General features: G+C 42.1%; 1 protein-coding gene across 4 annotated transcripts; it reads right to left on the bottom strand.

Annotated features, from left to right (window-relative positions):
* Window positions 1-338: 338 nt before the first annotated feature.
* On the bottom strand, window positions 339-19,075 carry LOC5509982 (cGMP-dependent protein kinase 1). Of its 4 annotated transcripts, none has more exons than XM_048722962.1 (19): window positions 18,472-19,074; window positions 16,978-17,144; window positions 15,488-15,601; window positions 15,085-15,190; window positions 12,595-12,658; window positions 11,794-11,871; window positions 11,261-11,355; window positions 10,838-10,906; window positions 10,578-10,655; window positions 9,538-9,655; window positions 9,298-9,434; window positions 8,479-8,568; window positions 6,414-6,513; window positions 6,116-6,157; window positions 5,800-5,898; window positions 3,588-3,652; window positions 2,920-3,105; window positions 1,910-1,972; window positions 339-1,240 (listed from the first exon to the last, which is right to left on the bottom strand). In XM_048722962.1, exons 1-19 carry the CDS (start codon window positions 18,909-18,911, stop codon window positions 1,171-1,173), a joined length of 2,181 nt encoding a protein of 726 aa, XP_048578919.1. In that variant the 5' UTR covers window positions 18,912-19,074; the 3' UTR covers window positions 339-1,170. The 4 variants fall into 4 exon arrangements, with proteins under 4 accessions (XP_048578919.1, XP_048578918.1, XP_048578920.1 ...); XM_048722961.1 differs by having other exon boundaries at window positions 339-1,238; window positions 1,906-1,972; window positions 18,472-19,073; XM_048722963.1 differs by lacking the exons at window positions 16,978-17,144; window positions 18,472-19,074 and adding an exon at window positions 15,812-15,962 and having other exon boundaries at window positions 339-1,238; window positions 1,906-1,972.
* Between the last annotated feature and the right edge of the window lie 171 nt (window positions 19,076-19,246).

The following is a 19,246-nucleotide window of genomic DNA, read 5'->3' as shown; positions in this document are numbered from 1 at the left end:
CTCAACATAAAAATTACAAGAGTCATGCAGATTTTCCAAAAAAGGAAATATTAGTTTCCTTATATGGAAGTGACCGCGTTTGGCAAAAAACGACAATTTTTGGCTTAATTTTCTTGATATGAACACGAACTTATCAAATTTACAAGGATATTTTCGTCGTACAGAATTCTAGCGCGGTAAAGAAGCGGAGAACTCCATATCAGTGGATGTAATACCCCAAATAAGGAATTGACCGATTGGCAGAGGGGCGGCACCCCCCCCCCCCCCCCCCCCACTTTCGACAGACTCCTGCCCTGAAGAAGTCTTATTAAAGACATAAAGACGAGAATTTGGCAGAGTCAAGAGTCAAACACCAGTTTTTGGTGTATTTATTCTTCTGGTTTACGCACAAGACTTTTTGGGGCCTTTTGCATTAAAGCGTTATGTCTATATACAGCTAATTTGCATCATACGTCAGTTCTCATTAATACCTTAGGAGTACTGTACTTTCACAATTTGCTGTCGCATAATTTATTTTCCGTCATCTAAGTTTATAAAATTCCACTTTCTTCTTTTTTTCGAACCTAATAAGAACCCCGCCCCCTCTCCCACACGTTTGCTTGCCACAGAGATCCCGCGTCTGGATTTTTTACTCGCTTTGGTTTTGGATTTTCACCTAGTGATGCCTACGGGGAAGGCTATAAAACACTACAGTTTCCAAACCTGGTAGCGTTTTTATTCGATTTGCATATTCGATACCGATGAAGCACAGCGGATGTGATTCCATTTTAAGGTATTCATATTTAGGTGACCTTCATATTGCTAGGGCTGATTGTTTTTTAAATTAAAATATTTCCCTGGAATTGTGAGGTAAATATATATGTCCGAACGATCCGGGTTTGGTAACGGTTTTTTTTTCCGATTCTCAAATTGATAAGGGATCAGGGATCAGCATTTCCCCTTATTCGGGAGATACGTGAATGGGAAAAATCCAGTACTTCCTAATATGGACTAACAAGTACATATAAGGCAATGCTAAGAAAGAACACTTTCTGTGTTAGATATGCATGTGTCCTCATAGATGCATTCCAGAGAGTAGTGTAAATATAAAACTGGGACTGAAGAATGATGTTTCCATGGGAGCATATATGGCCAGATTTTGATTAGAAATTTTCATCCCATCCTGACATCTCATCTGGGGGAATGTCCATGTCTTTGGAGTACACGTCGAAGTTGGAGTAATCCGTTGAGCTCTCGACCTAACAAAACGTGGAATGAATAAATTAATTTGACCAGAGTTTAGGGGTATGCAGTCTGTTTTGCATTTTATGGAAATAAATTTCTGTTTGATCTATGCTGTGTTGCGTGGTCAGTCGTGAGTAGCCTGCAACGCAGGTATTCACCCGGTGTTTTTTACCCGCCATCTTGGATTTTGAGCATGCTCGAAATCCAAGATGGCGGCTACGAATCGCTCGAGGCTGGGTTTTTCACTATAAAAAACCGGGAACGCCTGCATTTCAGGCTAAAGCATGGTTCGTATAGTGATCGGCTTCCCAAATTTATTCATTTTTTAATTTTACACTTGTTTTAATAGACCGTAATCTGTGAAGAAGTGTGGAATGTTTATTGTCTTCTGGCGAATAACGAGAGCGTATTCCAGCTCTGAAATTTGTGAGAGTCGATTTAGTTTGACTGTTTGAAAATTTCGTATGTTACTGGTCGGAGCAAACATTCAATGCACATTTACACTGTTCACGTTTTTATCTCTATTTAAGATGGCTAGATAATATATTGTGAGGACTATTTTAACATATTCATCACGTGCAATATTTGCGCGAGTTTTTTTTTTACTATTATTGTTATTATCAACAACGGATAAGCAGATATATGGGGCTAGTTTTAAAGGATAAAGTTGTAGTCATTAACCTTTGGTTTGATTGGAGGTTCGAGGGTCCCGTCGATGAGTGCCTGCCAATGGAAACCATGGAACCACCTGTCGAGAAAAATATATGTGGACTTTAAAAGCACACTAGCATACACACATTGACATCAGTCGGACGAAGACGGGACGCTAGCACAGTCTATTACCCGTGCAGTTCGGCAACCATGGACAGCTGTTTCGTCCTTATTAGGTCCACATTTATGAGAAAAATAACCATGAAATGAGTCCTTATGAACTGATAACATTAGGCGTCTTCCTACGCCAGTGTTTACTAGCGCCCCATCAGTTCACGCCGTTAAATTCTTGTGTCCCTTCCCCCGCCACACCGCCTTCTTATCTTGTTTCAGCATCACATTTGTGCCTGTCACCCTCTTTCCCCGTCCCATCTACCAACCTACACAACGTTAGCCCTCCTCTAGTCCCCCGTCACATTTCATTCTATTATCCCATTATGTTAATCCCTCCTCCAGAACCCCCGTCTTATCTCGTTCTACCAACCTATAATCGGTCCTCTCATCTTAACACCATTACATAATGACATGATTGTGTCTTTGCCCAACCATCTACTCTTTCTTTCCGTACCATTTTGTTCTAGGGTCCTACCTCCACCCTCTAGGTCCCTTGTATTTTATTTATATTTGTAAGCCTACCTTTCTGGTAGCGCAATCTCTACTTGAACTGACCCCAACTCTACTAACAAGATGCGTCCCTTTCCCCGTCCACCCCCTCCCACACCTCCGTCCCATCTCGTTCACCTACAACTTACTTTATAGTTTTTATATCTCAAAGTGGTCGACCACCATTTAACTTTCGAAAGGGGTATCTCGCTCTTCAAGCCCCCCCCCCCCCCCCATCACCCCCTCCACCCCACATTATATGTTAGCCCGTTCTCTATTGCCCACGGCCCATCTCATTTCACTACTACATTCTTGTGTTTTTTTCTGTCCCTAAGCCCGTCCTCTACTGCCCTATGCCCATCTCACTTCACTACTACATACTTGTGTTTTTTGATGTCGCTAAGCCCGTCCTTTTGGTAGCCCAATCTCTCCACAGGGTTGTCTTTACACAGCCGCTTGATTAAGTTCTGCGGGTTTCGCCCGATACGCTTTGGGAATTCCACCATGTCGAGGCCACGGAGAATGATATTGTAAGTCTTCATAGGGTCTGAACTGCTAAATGGTGGACTGAAAATGACGGACAAAATGTGAAAGAAAAGAGGTTATGAATGAAAGAAAGAACGAACAAAGCAAGTTGATGTTAAAACAGGCATAATAGATTGATAGGGCGTGGACATTTAGCAGTTTATATTTTGCTTAGCTTCACCACTTTTCTTTAACGACCACTTATGCGGCCATGTAGTACATTCCCTAAGGGTGGCCGCTTAAAAGAGGTGCCAGTGTGTAGGGTGCCTTGTTAGTTAAACTACATTTGACGATTACTATTTGCCTAATTTAGATAGCTGAACTTCGAGAACTCACGTCCAAGCTTGCGTTGCACTGTGGGCATCCACATAAATGAGATCTCTTTATTAAAAACCCTCATTCAGATAAAAGCACGATTTCTGAGAAGTGTAGAAGCCCGCTCGTAAGGTCTAACAGAAATTGCTGGATTACCTTATTTTTTATTTATTTTCGTTTTAGTGTTTTTTTTTTTCAATTTTCAATACCTTCCAGTCAGCAGCTCAAATATCAGAATACCAAGGGACCAGTAGTCAGAAGACAAGTCGTGACCCTAAAAAAGGAAAAGAAAACCTGTTTAATCAACGAGTCAAAATCTGGAACAGAAAAGCTGGTTGAATCGACAAGTCGTGGTCGACCGTGGAAGAGAAAAGCCGGTCTAACCAACACGTGACCCGAAAATAGAAAAGCTTGAATAGAAAATTGAGAAGATGTGAACCTGAAATAGAAAAGCCTGTTTAATCGACCGTGACCTGAAATAGAAAAACAGGTCTAATTGAAAAAATAGCCCTGGAACAGAAAAGCTGGTATAATCGACGCCTGACCCTGAAATGGAAAAGCCGATCTAATCGGCATGTGGCCCTTAAAATAAAAGAAAAACGGGCTTAATCAACAAGCCGTTACCATGAATAAAAAAGCTGGTCTAATAAACAAGTCATAACCCGGTTAATAGAAGGGTTGCTCTATTCGACAAGCCTTGGCCCTGAAATTGAAGTACGCGTATGACGTCATTTTCACCATGGAAGTGACCCACCCTTTAGCTCGATATGACGTCTATCATCAATTTTCGCTTAAAAAAAACTAATCAAGAACCAACCTAATTTTTCGCTCCTTTTGCAGTAAAAAAGAAATAATCTTTTCAAAACTTTGCAATGATTATTTATGATGAATTGCCCGCTGGGCAAGGCAAGCGCAAAGGCTTTTAATATGATAACTTGCAATTATAGCTGTGGCCTTAGAACAAATAATAGCCTGTGCAGGTCAGGAGTACAATTAGTCATGGATTAGTCATAAATATTTAATTTTGTTACGGTCAAGGTAAGACCTCAAAATAGCACAAAATACGTCATCAGAAATTCCTATAAAACAGCCGTAAAATGCAGGCTCCATAAGTCTAATTCTCCTCTGAGCTGGAAAGACAGGGAGTCACTGAACCGCTCCAAACGTTATGAACGGCATAAGAAAGCTATTTCGCTCAAGAACTAGTGTGAGTATCAGTGAAGGGAAGAGCAAAAGTGGAACTGTCCATCCTGAAGAAGGAAAACACGACGGAACATTTCCAAGAATTCCAAATACAGCTTTTAGTTTTGACGAAGACGTGATAGAATGGGTAAAAAACATGGAATTACGTGAGGATCTTCGCAAGCGAAAGAACGCTTCCGACTCCCCGAATATCAAGTGCTTTTACCATTTTGATGACCTCAAGCAATACATCCAAGAACAGCTGGAGCATGAAGAACCCTCTCCTAGTCCCCCTAGTACGCCAAAAATTGTTGTAACTGACTTTGACTCAAAAAGAGAGAACCATTTCAAAGGTAACGCGGTATATACCTGGCAGGCAAACCCGAACACTGAGCATGTACAGACAAGTCATAAGTAGAACAAATGGATTCAAGCAAGCAAATGTGGTCGACGAAGGCAGAGAAGAAGAGAAATAGTCCGAAACTTAAGTGCCAGCCGATCGAATTCTGCTGATAGAAAGACGCTATCCATTTCAACCATATTAACAAAAATAATATTGATAATTTGGATGTTTATCTCCTTTGTGTTAAAAAGTAGCACAGACTTATGGCTTTTGTTTATTTATTAAAGCAGTTAATGCCCTAAGATGTCTTGTTCATTAAGATATGTTTATCTAAAACTCTTTTCTTGCGAGTAAAAAATAGAAATTAGTAGGAGTGTGTTCACTAAAAACCCAGGGGAGAGGGGGGAGGGAAGTATTCAACTCAAGACACCTTAAAATTTCATATATAAGCCATACAAGTCACACAAAGTCATTGATGGTCAAATCGTTATAACCGGGAAACCTGCAGCACGCTTAGATATAACTCGAGAGGGGGCTAGGGCGAGGGGGTGTTTCCTGAAGAGGGAGGCTATTATTGGCCCAAAAGGCTTTAAAGAAAGTATAATTAAGAAAGTATAGTCGATATGCGAAAACCGTGTAACGCATTTGCCTTTTAAGTTGGCGTTACCCGGCCTCCCTGACAGAAGAAATGAGGTACCTCTTTTAAGGCACTTCTACTGTAGCGCGCGGGACATCAGGAGATGAAGACATGTATAAGACCGTCAAAAATGTAACTTATGAAAAGTTGTTTTGGGGGGTAAAATTCGCTCGGCAAATGTGAAAAATTGAACATCCAAGGAAAATGATCTTGGTGCAGGTAGTAGGAGGTTTGAAATATCTACATTATAGTTAATTACCTTATTCAGAATTATCTCAGGTGCAACATACTCAGGGGTTCCACAAAACGTCCACGTCTTGCGACCAGAGCCGATCTTCTTGGCGAATCCAAAGTCCACCTGGACAAAAAATAATGTTTAAAACCCATGTAGTCAACGGGACGGTAAATCGGTGCTTATTTGGCATGGAATCATTTCTTGTCAGGTTCTTCTTGCCGTCGCATACCAACCACCAAAATTTCCATTTGAATATAGTTCATCAAAATAGTCATCAGAACCATATTTTTACTCTGTTTTGGTATTGTGATTAATTCCATTTTAATATAGATTTTCTTACCAATTTGACGTAGCCTTTAGCATCTAAAAGGAGGTTTTCTGGCTGGTGATAAAATTAAAGATTACTTGCTTATTTTCAGTTTAAAGAAAAAGGGGGGCTGATATCTCGCTTGACGCCAACTAGACGCTGGATGAGGTAGGACTAGTAGTAAATAAAAAAAATTCGAGACTTCTGACTTAAAATACAAGCCCGGTCAACTTGTCAATGTACAAACACGTAACCCTGCCCCCTTCTTCCTTGATAAGAACATGTTTCTCCGGGTTTAAGTAAACTTTTATGCTACTCCCCTAACTCGTACTTTTAGGTCTCTGTATACGATTCCTTTAGAGTGAAGATATTCAAAGCCTTCTACCACACAAGCGATGCAAAATCTTGCCGTCGCGTCCTCGAGCGTTCCACTGAAACATAAAGGTATGATGAACTTAAGGTGTAAGGCATGGAAAATAAAAGTTAAGGGATGATTAAGGTAAAGGTAAGCTAAGCTAAAGTTAAGGTAAGGATATGTAACCAAAGGTAGGGTAGGGTGAAGCATTGTGAGGATGTATTGCATGAAGAGGGTAAGGTGAAGCATGGTGAAGACAAGATGAAGGTGACGTATAGTAAAGGTAAAGGTAAGTATAGTAAGGTATGGTGAAGGTAAGGTAAGGCATGGTGAAGGTAAGGAGAGACATGGTGAAGGTAAGGTGAGGCATGGTGAAGGTTAGGTAAGGCATGGTGAAGGTTAGGTAAGGCATGGTAAAGGTAAGGTAAGGCATGGTGAAGGTAAGATAAGGCATGGTAAAGGTAAGGTAAGGCAAGGTGAAGGTAAGGTAAGGCATGGTGAAGGAAAGGTAAGGCATGGTGAAGGTAAAGTAGGGCATGGTGAAGGAAGGTTACGCATGGTGAAGGTAAGGTTAGGTATGGTGAAGGTAAGGTTAGGTATGGTGAAGGTAAGGTAAGGTATGGAGAAGGTAAGGTAAGGCATGGTGAAGGTAAGGTAAGGCATGGTGAAGGTTAGGTAAGGCATGGTGAAAGTTAGGTAAGGCATGGTGAAGGTAAGGTAAGGCATGGTGAAGGTAAGGTAAGGCATGGTGAAGGTTAGGTAAGGCATGGTAAAGGTAAGGTAAGGCATGGTGAAGGTAAGATAAGGCATGGTAAAGGTAAGGTAAGGCATGGTGAAGGTAAGGTAAGGCATGGTGAAGGAAAGGTAAGGCATGGTGAAGGTAAAGTAGGGCATGGTGAAGGAAGGTTACGCATGGTGAAGGTAAGGTTAGGTATGGTGAAGGTAAGGTTAGGTATGGTGAAGGTAAGGTAAGGTATGGAGAAGGTAAGGTAAGGCATGGTGAAGGTAAGGTAAGGCATGGTGAAGGTAAGGTAAGGCATGGTGAAGGTAAGGTAAGGCATGGTGAAGGTTAGGTAAGGCATGGTAAAGGTAAGGTAAGGCATTGTGAAGGTAAGATAAGGCATGGTAAAGGTAAGGTAAGGCATGGTGAAGGTAAGGTAAGGCATGGTGAAGGAAAGGTAAGGCATGGTGAAGGTAAAGTAGGGCATGGTGAAGGAAGGTTACGCATGGTGAAGGTAAGGTTAGGTATGGTGGAGGTAAGGTAAGGTATGGAGAAGGTAAGGTAAGGCATGGTGAAGGTAAGGTAAGGCATGGTGAAGGTAAGGTAAGGCATGGTGAAGGTAAGGTTAGGCATGGTAAAGGTAAGGTAAGGCATGGTAAAGGTAAGGTAAGGCATGGTGAAGGTAAGATAAGGCATGGTAAAGGTAAGGTAAGGCACGGTGAAGGTAAGGGAAGGCATGGTGAAGGAAAGGTAAGGCATGGTGAAGGTAAAGTAGGGCATGGTGAAGGAATCTTACGCATGCTGAAGGTAAGGTTAGGTATGGTGAAGGTAAGGTTAGGTATGGTGAAGGTAAGGTAAGGTAAGATAAGGCATGGTGAAGGTAAGATAAGGTATGGTAAGGTAAGGCATGGTAAAGGTTAGGTAAGGTATGGTGAAGGTATGGTAAGGTAAGGCGAAGTTAAGGTAAGGTGAGGTTGATAAGTGTTATGGCGATAAGTGTTAAAATTTCCCAGTGGCAACATCTGCTCTGATAAAGCTATAAATTGTCCAGTAAAGGTGAGAGCAAACAACGCCAACCGCATTGTGGGTGAGCGCAAAGGCGCTGGTATGGTAACGACACGATAAGGTTTCACATAGCAGAAGAAAAACTACCAGTCTGTCAGTATTATAAGTTGATGTAAGAAAGACTATTTCAATTCATGTTGCAAAAGTTCTCTTGGTTCTACACGGCACGATGGGTCTACGTAAAGCAGGATATAAATTACGTGTAAGGTGAGTATAGATAAAGAAAGGGATTACATAAAGAACAATTCAAATTACCGATCTCTGAGTATTGTCCAAAGCTCGCCACCCAGACACGCCTCAAGAAGCATGTAGACGTATTTCCGGTCCTTGAAGGTCCGATAAATCCTAAAGCACAAAACGACCTACGTCAGAGAGATTCGCCGATCTCCGGTCACCCCGTGCTCTCTCAAGTGCTCAAAATAACATAAGGAGAACAATACCAAGGAAATAAATTTCACCCCCCCCACCTCCCCACCAAAAAAGGTAACCCTAACCCAAACCAAACAGACCCAAGCCACAATTATATCCCTCAAAAGAACACATTGAAATGCGTCCCTAAAGTAGCCCATTCTCTGTTCTACCTTACGTTTACAGAAAAGTTGTTCTTCTAGCGCGGGGGAACCCAAACCCTAAAAAAAAGTACCCACGAAGTATTCCACCAAAGAAGATTCAAGTTTGCAAGCAAATACTAAGGACTAAAAACCCCTCGTACCTTACGTTTACAGAAAAGTTGTTCTTCTAGCGCGGGGGAACCCAAACCCTAAAAAAAAGTACCCACGAAGTATTCCACCAAAGAAGATTCAAGTTTGCAAGCAAATACTAAGGACTAAAAACCCCTCGTACCCTTCTATTATGCTAATCCCCGGATACCCCTGTGTTTAAAAGATTCCTTGCTTTGTTCTTAATACGTGGCCCTTCAAGCCTGCGAGTGCAAATGAGAGCCGAGTGCTGCTGTTAACACCTGCTTATGACCAGAGGACCCCTAGTCTACCTCGCAGCCGCTTATAGAACTCAAGCGCCGCCTGAGCGTGACGGGTACAGAACGGCTGTGAGGGAGACTATAGAACCCCATACTTGCAGATGAAAGGTGAGTTTGTCTCCATGAGAATCCTTTTTTCCGAGTACACATGCTCCTGTTGTCTTGTGTCCAAGATGTGTTTCTTTTTCAAGCACTTCAAGGCGTACGTTAGCTTGTCTTTAGAGTTCTGTACCTAGAATAAAAGACTGTTTGACGTACTAAACGGTAACGCAGCGATGCGCATGCGCCGAGACCATAGTGCCATTAAAATAAGCTGCTATTTACTTAATACTCACCAGTTCCACCCGTCCAAATCCTCCCGTGCCAAGGGTGGCAGCGACTTCAAGGTCTTCCAGCGTAAGATCCGCAAATTCCTTTGAAATCTTACGTTCCTCCTCAGGAACATCTAGAGTTCTATATTTACAGAGATTAAAAACATGTAAGTCATGTTGGAGACTTCAATGAGAAGCAAATCAATCGTCACAAAACTAAAGATGGATGTGAAAAAGGGCTAACCTCGGTCTAAGGGGGGACCTAGCTTTTCGCTAAAGGGGGAGGGTTGGCTCAGTGACAAAGTAGGGAAGGGGAAAGTTTTTGTTTGTTACACATAGCTTTCTGGTAGCCCCAAGGCAGGGTTTAAACCCCCTAAGCCTTACCAGTAGAGCCGCTGTTGGTCGACCAACCAGCCGCGAAAGTAGCCAGCCACAACAAACCAAGCAACACACTAAACAAACAGCTAACTACAAACACAACCAGCCAGCAAACAAGCCAACCAGCCCCCAAACAGCCCCCTAAATAAATAACAAACCCATCCAGCCAAACAACAGACTAACCATATAAAATAAGCCAATTAAACACTCTGACCTATATCGGGTCCACATCATAAGATAAATGCGAAAGGACAGGCAATCCGGAATCCAGAATCCTTGACTTGGAATCCGGAATCCATACTACTAGTGGGATCTGAAATCAAATACTAGGATCCGGAATCTCCAAAAAAGGATATGGCAGATATGCGCATGGGTCCGATTGTTGCGGAATCCAGCCTGCTAATATAACGAGACCGGGCGGTCGACTTCTTTGTTCTTTGTTGGTATTTAAGAAGACGGTTAATTGTATGCTTGTATTTGGATAGAAAATTTTTTTTAGGTGGATCAAGTGACCTATTGCCAGCATTTAGGATGCCGATTTGAGCTTGGACCACACCCTGCGTTTTTCTCTAGACACGCCCTTGCATGGAATCCGGAATCAACAAGAGACATAGCGGATTACCTGTCATGCGACAGAAAGATATAGAAGGTAATAAATAGAAGCTAATATCTAATTAATACAGCACCTTTTTGCTCCTCTTTCCTCGTCACCGTAATCTTTCTCTCGCAGCTCGTCCATATTCCCTATGACTGTCATGAATACCCTACAGAATCCCAAGAAACTAGTTACAAGTTGAAAACAAGTTACACATTGATAATAACACGTACAAATTTATACACCAGTCGTGTACTACATAATTCACAAAGTTAACACCAACATATTGATATTTGTCGGCCACCCTCGCAGTCTCCCATCCCTTATACTCCCATACAATAAAATTCTTACGTTCGATCAACAACAAGGCACTCGACTCCATTTTCTTCAGCAATCACGTTAGCGGTACGTCGATCCTCACTGCAAATGAAATGCGATAAAAATGTTGAAATTCTCACATCTTGATTATTTGGAGATTCTAAAAAAGACGTTTAGTACGATGGACGGAAACCAGAAAAAGATGCTTGTTTCCGGGTCGTATAAAGGGGTGGGGCACTGGGGAAACGTGCACCACCCAATTTATTTTGAATTTTAAAATAAATGACCGGCATGGGCATGATGGCTGTGCCCCCCCCCCCCCCCCCCCTCTCGCTCAAAAAAAATATTTTCTTAACGTTTCTGTATTGTTTATTTTTTGTTTTGAATCCCGCATATCAAATTGAGACGTCTACTTATATAGGATAGAGCCTGGCCTACAGGGTTTTTCCCCGTAACCTTAACAGCGCCTTTTCACCAAAGTAGTCCCCTTTTTGTAGCTTTCGGATTTCTTTTGGTCCAGTTTGGCCCTCGATGCGTTGCGTCACTCGAGCCTAAGGGGAAAGCATTTGAATATTGAGAGCATGGTAGTTGAGCACAGTGCAAACAGGGTAACATTACCTGACCACCAATATGCAGTTGTTCGGGAGGAAAAGCTCCCTAGAAAATTCACGCTCATGTTATCCCTTAGGGTGTAAAATTGTGCTATCCCTTAGTGCTATTCCTTGGTCCTTCCTTTTCTTCTATCTCTTAGGGTGTCAATAGCTGATTGTGGATTAGAGATAAATCGACTGAGGTTCCTCGCAGATAGATCAAGTACGCTTTACTTGCCGATCAAGTGTTCTTTACATATCGATTAATGTATTTTGCACACGACGATCAACTGTTCTTTGCATATCGGCTCCGGCTGGGTGTTCTACACATGACGATCAAGTGTTCTTTACATGCTAATCAAGCATTCATGACATGCTAATCAAGTGCTCTTTACATACCGATCCTTTTGTGATGATATAAAAGGTATCGCCCCTTTCATTTTCCCTGATTATGTAATCGCCAGCATGATAGAAATCCTACAGAAAAATATCATAGCATGAGTTCACTGCTACTAGCCAAGGAAACAAAGACGAAGAGAAAGGTGATCTCTTGTGTGAGAGCGCAGGGGCGTAGCCAGGGGGAGGGCCCAGGGAAGGGAAGGGGCTAGGGCCCCCCTTCCAGCAGCCAAAAATACAGTAAATGTATGAGATATTAAAATACAGGGGAAAATGTTTGATATGGGCTCTTTGGGCCCCTCCTGTTAAAAGTTCTGGTTACGCCTCTGGTGCGTGTAAAAATCAGGGCGAAGGAGATAAAAGTGCAGAAGGAAGAAAGAGAATTTTAACCACCCCTCCTTCTAGTTTTCTTACCGCTTGCGTCTCCTCCGCGCTGTTTTAGAACGCGCGTAAGGTCTTACGTTTTGTTATTGTTCTCGTCTCTGCTTACAAATTTTGCAGGTAAAATAAAAACACCTTTGAAAGGGATCTCAGCCAAGCATCTTTAACAAATTTTTCTGTTGAACATCTTCAAAGAGCAATTTGGGCAACACTCGACGACTTTTGTGTCTTTGGATTGTAGCCGTGGAAAAAGCACCTTCTGAGATATAGAATATATATTTCGTCGAAAGCATTTAGAGGGGTTCATTTACTATGGCTCCGATCAAGTATTCTTTATATATAATCAGTCCTCTTTTGATTATATAGAAGGTATTATCACACCTCACTGATCATAGCAGCAGTCTTATTTATTATGATACTTACTACTTCCAGTACATCCGCGAGCTTCGATAGCTCGGCGTTAGGCAGTTCCTTGAGCAGGGGCACACTACAAAGAAAATCATAAGTAAACCAATACGCACAGGGGAGGGGTGGTACACAGTTTTCTTAACTAGCAAGTTTCTTATCAAGCAATAGAGAAGTTAATACCACTCCACCCTTACCTCTATACATAACCACCCACTTCTTTCCGCACCCCCCACCCACTCCTTTCCGCACCCCCCACCCACTCCTTCCCGCACCCCCCCCCCCCCCACCCACTCCTTCCCGCCCCCCCTCCCCCCACCCATTCCTCGCCGTGGTATGTATCTAGATACTGATAATTTAAGTACAATGAAGATTTGTTTGTTTTGAAAGGTTAATTTTTAAGAGACATTATGTGTCTGTCATCGCTCTACATGGGCAAAAGGTGAAAAAATTCGGAAAGATCAGGAAATAGAAGAAAAACGCCTCCTCAAATAAAAACTTCCTTGAGAGGGAGGTTGCGGAGATGTGTTGCAAAACATTATTTTTGTTAACCCCAAATATAACGACCTAAAACAACTTTTCATCGCCAATTTTTGGCGGAAAATTTTTACTAATCTAATAACATTTTTACAAATACTAATTTTCAAAACAATTAAAATTCATTAAGTGATAGAACAGTTTCTTTTTAGTGCCTTCGGTGGGTTTACTCCCAAGAGTACATTTTGTCCATCGTGCACTGAGCAGTTTAAAATGTATTTTGAGCTTCGTTCTCGTCTTTAAAGCTCACGAAGATTTTATAGTTGCTCATGAGCAGCTCTTTTCATTGTACCTTAGTATTACATATGTTCTCTTTTCTGATAATCCTTGATTATTTTCCTATGTTTCGCACAAACTGTATTTATTTTTATCTTGGAAAGACCTTATCTTGAATTTCCATGTTTGACTAGTCTTGTTCAATTTTATGAAATGTTTTTATTTTATATCAGAGTTCTAGTTCTCGATTTTCCCCGATTGTTTGGTGCGTTATCTTGAAAATGCCTCTCTGTTACTTCACCATCTCCTCTCATCAACCTTTTTGTGCTCGGGAAGGCAGATCTCGTTCTTAAACCATAGCCACTAGTACAACAGAGGCGTACCCCATTAGCAGACCACACCCAACCTTAACACCGGCACACAAAGCACCCCAAACCACACCCATCACAGCACTCTTGGGTTTTGGAGGGAAGATCTCGTCCCAGGCGCATGTCTTCTCTCGCTCGTCTCTTTGTCGGCGAGCTTCTTTAGCTTGAAGACTGTAAATTTGCTGCATGACTTGGGCCTTCCATTTCGCCTCTTCCTGCAACTGTGCGTTAGTAAAGGCAGCATTGACAATGGATTCGTCAAGAACTGCTAGAGTGTCCTCCGCATCCGTCAAATTAACCTGAAGCTGCTGTCCGAAGATTTTCTCCTTCTTTTCAGCTTCTTCGATAATGTGTCGCATCTTCTCGGTTCTGCTCTTCATTTCTTAAAGTATGTTGAAGTTTTTGTATAACCTTGCTGAAGAAACGCTTCTTTGATTTTGATACACTTCGATGGAGGCAATTGGTTTATGATGTCATAATAACGTTTCGAGTGCGTTCTAAAGACGCGCGCGGTGGATAGTCTATGACGGCCCGCTCTAGAACACAGGCAAGATTTTAGCGCGCGCTACCAACTCTACTTTTTAGCGCGGCGTCGTCGTTTATTTTAAATCAAATTTATTGAGAACATTACTTACTACAAAAAATATACAGAAACAATACAAAAACAACATGCAAAAACGACATGCAAGTCGGATAAAAGGTGCAAAGCGTAAAAGTTAACTAAAAAGGGGAGGTACAACGGGACAAGTCCCATATGCATAGCACCGCCCTTAGGATGAAATAAATTCATATAAGTTCTATGTGATTTACGCAGGTGCCATGGTACGGATACCCGCTTTTAACCAACAAGTTCATGAGGGTCATTCAATATCGAATGTGGTGATAAAGCGGTTGAAAAATATTTTTTAAGAAATCTTTGAACAGACCAAGGAGTAGGAATAGTAATCGGAACGGTTAAGGTACAGTAGATGTGGTTCCATAAAATAAGTATTCGATTAAAACAAATTTTCGCTTCGAATGATCATTTGGGGCTTGGGCCTTATTTCGGTTACAACTGATAACCCACAAAATAAAGTTTTCATGGATAAGACTGAAGCAGAGGCCAAAACACTCGTCCCAGACGGCATTGCGTTGTGGTTTACTCAGTAAAAGGTCTAAAATGATTTATCAAATCTCCAGACTTTAGGATCCCTGAAAAAAATGCTATAATACATAGAGCAGCCTAACAATCTCTATCATGTCTTCCGCTAGCTTCGAAAACGGCCAGCAATGCATCATGGGAAGGGAGGCTTGTTCAATTGTTGTTACTTTACAGAAATTGCCCTTTTTTGTTTTATTTAATAGCAAGTTTCAATTAAGTGAATTCCCAGCCCTTTTACTACGATACCTTTTGAGAAAAGCCATGTGCTCCGCTTGTCGTATCATGCCAGTCCTCATCATTATGATTTGAAATACCCGCCTGTCAATCTTCCACAGTTTTGTAGGTTCCATCGCTAAAACCAACACCAGGAACAAGTTTATAACCCAGTCCACCTACAAATATTTATTCTCTTAACATATGCCAGAAATCAACTGCCTACTTGCCCGCCCGCCCATCCGTCCGTCCGTCTGTTGGACGTGCCAAGGGGCGGATTGGAGGCTGGGCCGAGCGCCCCACTCCCCCTAATTTTTAGATATCATTTGGCTAAAAAATAACCCAACCTCCCCTATCTTAAAACCCTTACTTCGCCCACAACCTCCTCCCCTCTCTTTTTGGGACTCCAGGATCCGCCCTCGCGTGCTATTCTTACCGGTAACAGTAGCAGTTCGTCGGCAATTGTACAGGATCGCCAGTTCACCGAAGACCATTCCCGCCACCATCTCACCGAGAACCTTATTCTCCCTCGTCACCTGTAGACGTCCGTCTGTAAACAAGCAAAACAAAAACATAAGAATTAGAGACATAGGTTTCATGAGGGAGGCGACGAAAAATATTAGAGTTTAAGGCTAATTTGGAAAAGGATGACACTAAACGAGGGGTCCCCTCTCTTTTGCGCTTCGCTAAGCTTAATGGAAGGGATGTGAAAGAACACATTGGAACGCAATAAACCTTTATCTTCAGTGGCAATACTTACTAACAACTCACACACGGGGGAACTTGGTTTGGAACCAGGCTCTGTCGTGCCTTCCGCACGAGTATCACAGGTTGTAGTTATTACACATTACACATCGACACTAAAAAGAGTCCAGCCACAAGTAACCACAACTTTTGTTATTATTTCCAACTCGGTATTAGAAGACAGTCTATGTAAAGAAAAGTCTAATCCATCTTAAAACAAGCTTTAATTTATTCTAACAAATTCAACAAGCAATACTGCATTAAGCTCAGAGCAAACAGCTCCAATATTAGCGAGCGTTGTTGGCAAAATCTCCCACGTCTGAAGATAAGACAAAGGAAACGCGCTGGCGTGCTACTTCGCAGCAGTCTCAACATGGTGTTCAGAAAGCTTTCCTGGTGTCAGCACTTGCGCTGTTTGCGCGGGTTATCAGCACTGTTTTGTGAAAGCCCAGGTGGCGCAGTTGGCAGAGCGTCGCTCTGTAGTGCCTGTGCCTCTCACCACAGGTTTCCCGGTCGCTCTGTAGTGCCTGTGCCTCTCACCACAGGTTTCCCGGTACCTCTGTAGTGCCTGTGCCTCTCACCACAGGTTTCCCGGTCGCTCTGTAGTGCCTGTGCTTCTCACCACAGGTTTCCCGGTCGCTCTGTAGTGCCTGTGCCTCTCACCACAGGTTTCCCGGTCGCTCTGTAGTGCCTGTGCCTCTCACCACAGGTTTCCCGGTCGCTCTGTAGTGCCTGTGCTTCTCACCACAGGTTTCCCGGTCGCTCTGAAGTGCCTGTGCTTCTCACCACAGGTTTCCCGGTCGCTCTGTAGTGCCTGTGCCTCTCACCACTGGGTTCCGGGTTCGATTCCCGGTTCCGACGTGAGTTGAGTTAGTTGGTCTCGCCTTTGCTCCGAGGGTTTCTCTCCGGGTTCTCCGGTTTTCATCCCTCCACAAAACCAATTATTTCGATCTTAGCTGTGATCCGTTGGTCAAACAGAGTTGTATGGCGGCCGCCTGAGGCGCCTTCCTTTGCCTTCAACTCGACCACGTCTGAATCTGCGCTCTCGCAATTCAGCATCTAGCTGCGTTGAGGGTGATAAGCTACTCCGATTTTTTAAAATAAAATTTAGTATTGTTTCTCGTATTCTCTCGATTTCTTTTTCTTTTGAGAAAAGAGAGAGGGGATTGGTTCTACATTCACCTGCTATTGCATAGAGAGCATTCCCGGCATCCCCTTCCTGTATGATGACGTCATTGCGCTGGAATGTGTTGGAGTACATGCAGTCCACGATCTCTCGTACTTGGGCCGCCTCAAGATTCTTCAGGAAATCATTCTCAAAGATGGCGTCCTTGATAAGTTGTTTTGACCTGCCAAAAGGTCAAAAAGCTCACAAAAATGTCGCAAAATCTGTCGTTTTGGTGACGATGCTAGATACGAAGCAGTATGTGCCTATATTTACTTATGGAGTTAAATTAAATACCTTGGGGGGAGGGTTAAAATTGTTTCGGGACACCTTAAAATTTAAGAGCCCCTATTCCCTTCCCTTCAATGTAGTTTCTCTTTCCGTTTTTGTCCCCCCACCCTCATTAACGAACCCCAGGATTACAGTCGGACTCATAAAAAAAAAACAGAGCCCCCTACTCCTTCTTTGGTGGGTTCTTTCTTTTTTGGTGCCGGTCTTTTGGGTGGGTAAACATTTTCTCAGCCCCCCCCCCCAAAAAAAAAATATATATATCTTCCCTCTCCTCTAAACGTCTTTGATGAACACTCCCTTATAGTCCGATTTTTTTTTTTACCGCTTCGAAGCAGCCTAAAGGCACTTGGTTCGTGGAGTGGGTTATTTATTCCTTGCATTTCCTGGCGGAGGTAGGGGTGCAATTTCTAAGTCTTCTAAAAAATTATGGTCTTGGGAGGGAGGGGGTAAGGTACTCTAGGGGGGGGGGGGTAGGGATAACTCTAGCTCGGGTTCACATTCTAAATATAGAGAGGGTCACCATTCTATGGGTATTCACACATCTTATTCACAATTGGACCTAGTGGCCGATTGGACTTTGATTTAATAGACCATTTTGTGATAGACCAATAGTTGGTGAATTGTAATACCCCGTTTCGTAGCAGTTTGGCTTTGAATGAGATTAAGATTTGCGCGAGCTGGTTACAGCAACTAAATTGCGTTGTTGTTGTAAACGACTAATACAATTACACCTGTGATAAAAACAATATTTTGTTATTATATTATAGGAACTCCGGCGCTTAAGAAATCATTCTTCCATTGAATCGATAGGCGCTTACAACCGCGCTAAAAACAAACAAAATGTGTAACTTGTGACCTCGCTTCTAAACACAAGACAAATAAAAATGTAATTCATTCACGGATTCGGTCTAGAAAGAACAAACTGAAAATCTAAATACTTTTATTTAGCAGAATTTAAAAAATGGATCTATGCAATTGCATTTACCATGTCAAACTACTTTTACTTAAAACTTAAACTATATTCAGCAACGCGAAAAACAACAAACAATCACAACAACTGAAAAAAATTGATATAAATGACTTAGAATGGTACAAAATGCTCACTATCTTATATTGATTTAAAAAACAAGTTGCTGTTATTTTTTATTATTTTCCGTTGTTATCCTGTCTATAATCATAGGCCCAGTATTTATTAAACTTTAAAAAACAAATAAACATACCTAAAATCCTTTGGAAATCGCTCGAGTTCTTTCCCGGTTCGGGACTCTTCTTGCGTTTTTGTGCTGCTCTCACCGCTAACTGCTTGTCGTTTTTCTTTCTTACTCGGCCGTAGTTTCTTTTTCCTCTCTGGAGCTCTTGTAGCAGACGCCATGGAGGAATCTTCATTAATTGTCGACATTACACTCATTTTACTCGAAGTCTGCTGCACAACGCATTTTAGTTCATGGATCTCCTTTTTTAACTTACTAATTTCCGCATCCTTATCGTCGATTATTCTCATTCTGTGTTGTAACTCCGCGTCCTTTCTTTGTATCAACTCCTCTTTCTCCAACAATTCTTTCCTCAATGAAGGAACTTGAATTTTTACGTTACTTAGAATCTCGGTATTGCCGACATCCCCGATGGGTACAGTAGTACCAGAACTGGCGCCACTTTCCATACTTTTTCTGAAATATTTACTAAATTCCCATGTGTTATCGTACCACTTGAGGCCTTTTTTGAACGCTAGCTTGCTCGACTCAAATTTACGTCACAACTTGATGGACTGATGTAAGAATTCCTTAAAGGCGCCGCGCCAATAGAACGGTCAACACTCTTAGCATGTAAATTATATTTTCATGCTATCTAAAAAACGGAAATTCCGAGCTATCAAACGGAAAGAATTACAGAATACGCTCTAGCCTATATTTCTGTGACATTAAAACTTACACATCCAATATTTTCCGTAAGTAATTGTTAGTTTTTTAGGAGAGTTTTCCAGGGGTTTTTCTTAAG

Source organism: Nematostella vectensis, chromosome 15 (assembly GCF_932526225.1).
Source record: "Nematostella vectensis chromosome 15, jaNemVect1.1, whole genome shotgun sequence".
Taxonomy (NCBI): Eukaryota; Metazoa; Cnidaria; class Anthozoa; order Actiniaria; family Edwardsiidae; genus Nematostella; species Nematostella vectensis.
The sequence above is the reverse complement of the archived record's forward strand: the minus strand, read 5'-3'. Positions and strand labels throughout refer to the sequence as shown.

Excerpts from the sequence above, each read along its gene's own strand:
- LOC5509982 (XM_048722961.1), bottom strand. The coding sequence starts at position 18,911 with ATGGAAAGTGGCGCCAGTTCTGGTACTACTGTACCCATCGGGGATGTC. Across the intron at positions 17,145-18,471 it reads CGATTTCCAAAGGATTTTAG|GTCAAAACAACTTATCAAGG; the intron begins GTATGTTTATTT and ends ACCTTTTGGCAG. Across the intron at positions 3,653-5,799 it reads CTGAGATAATTCTGAATAAG|GGTCACGACTTGTCTTCTGA; the intron begins GTAATTAACTAT and ends TTCCTTTTTTAG.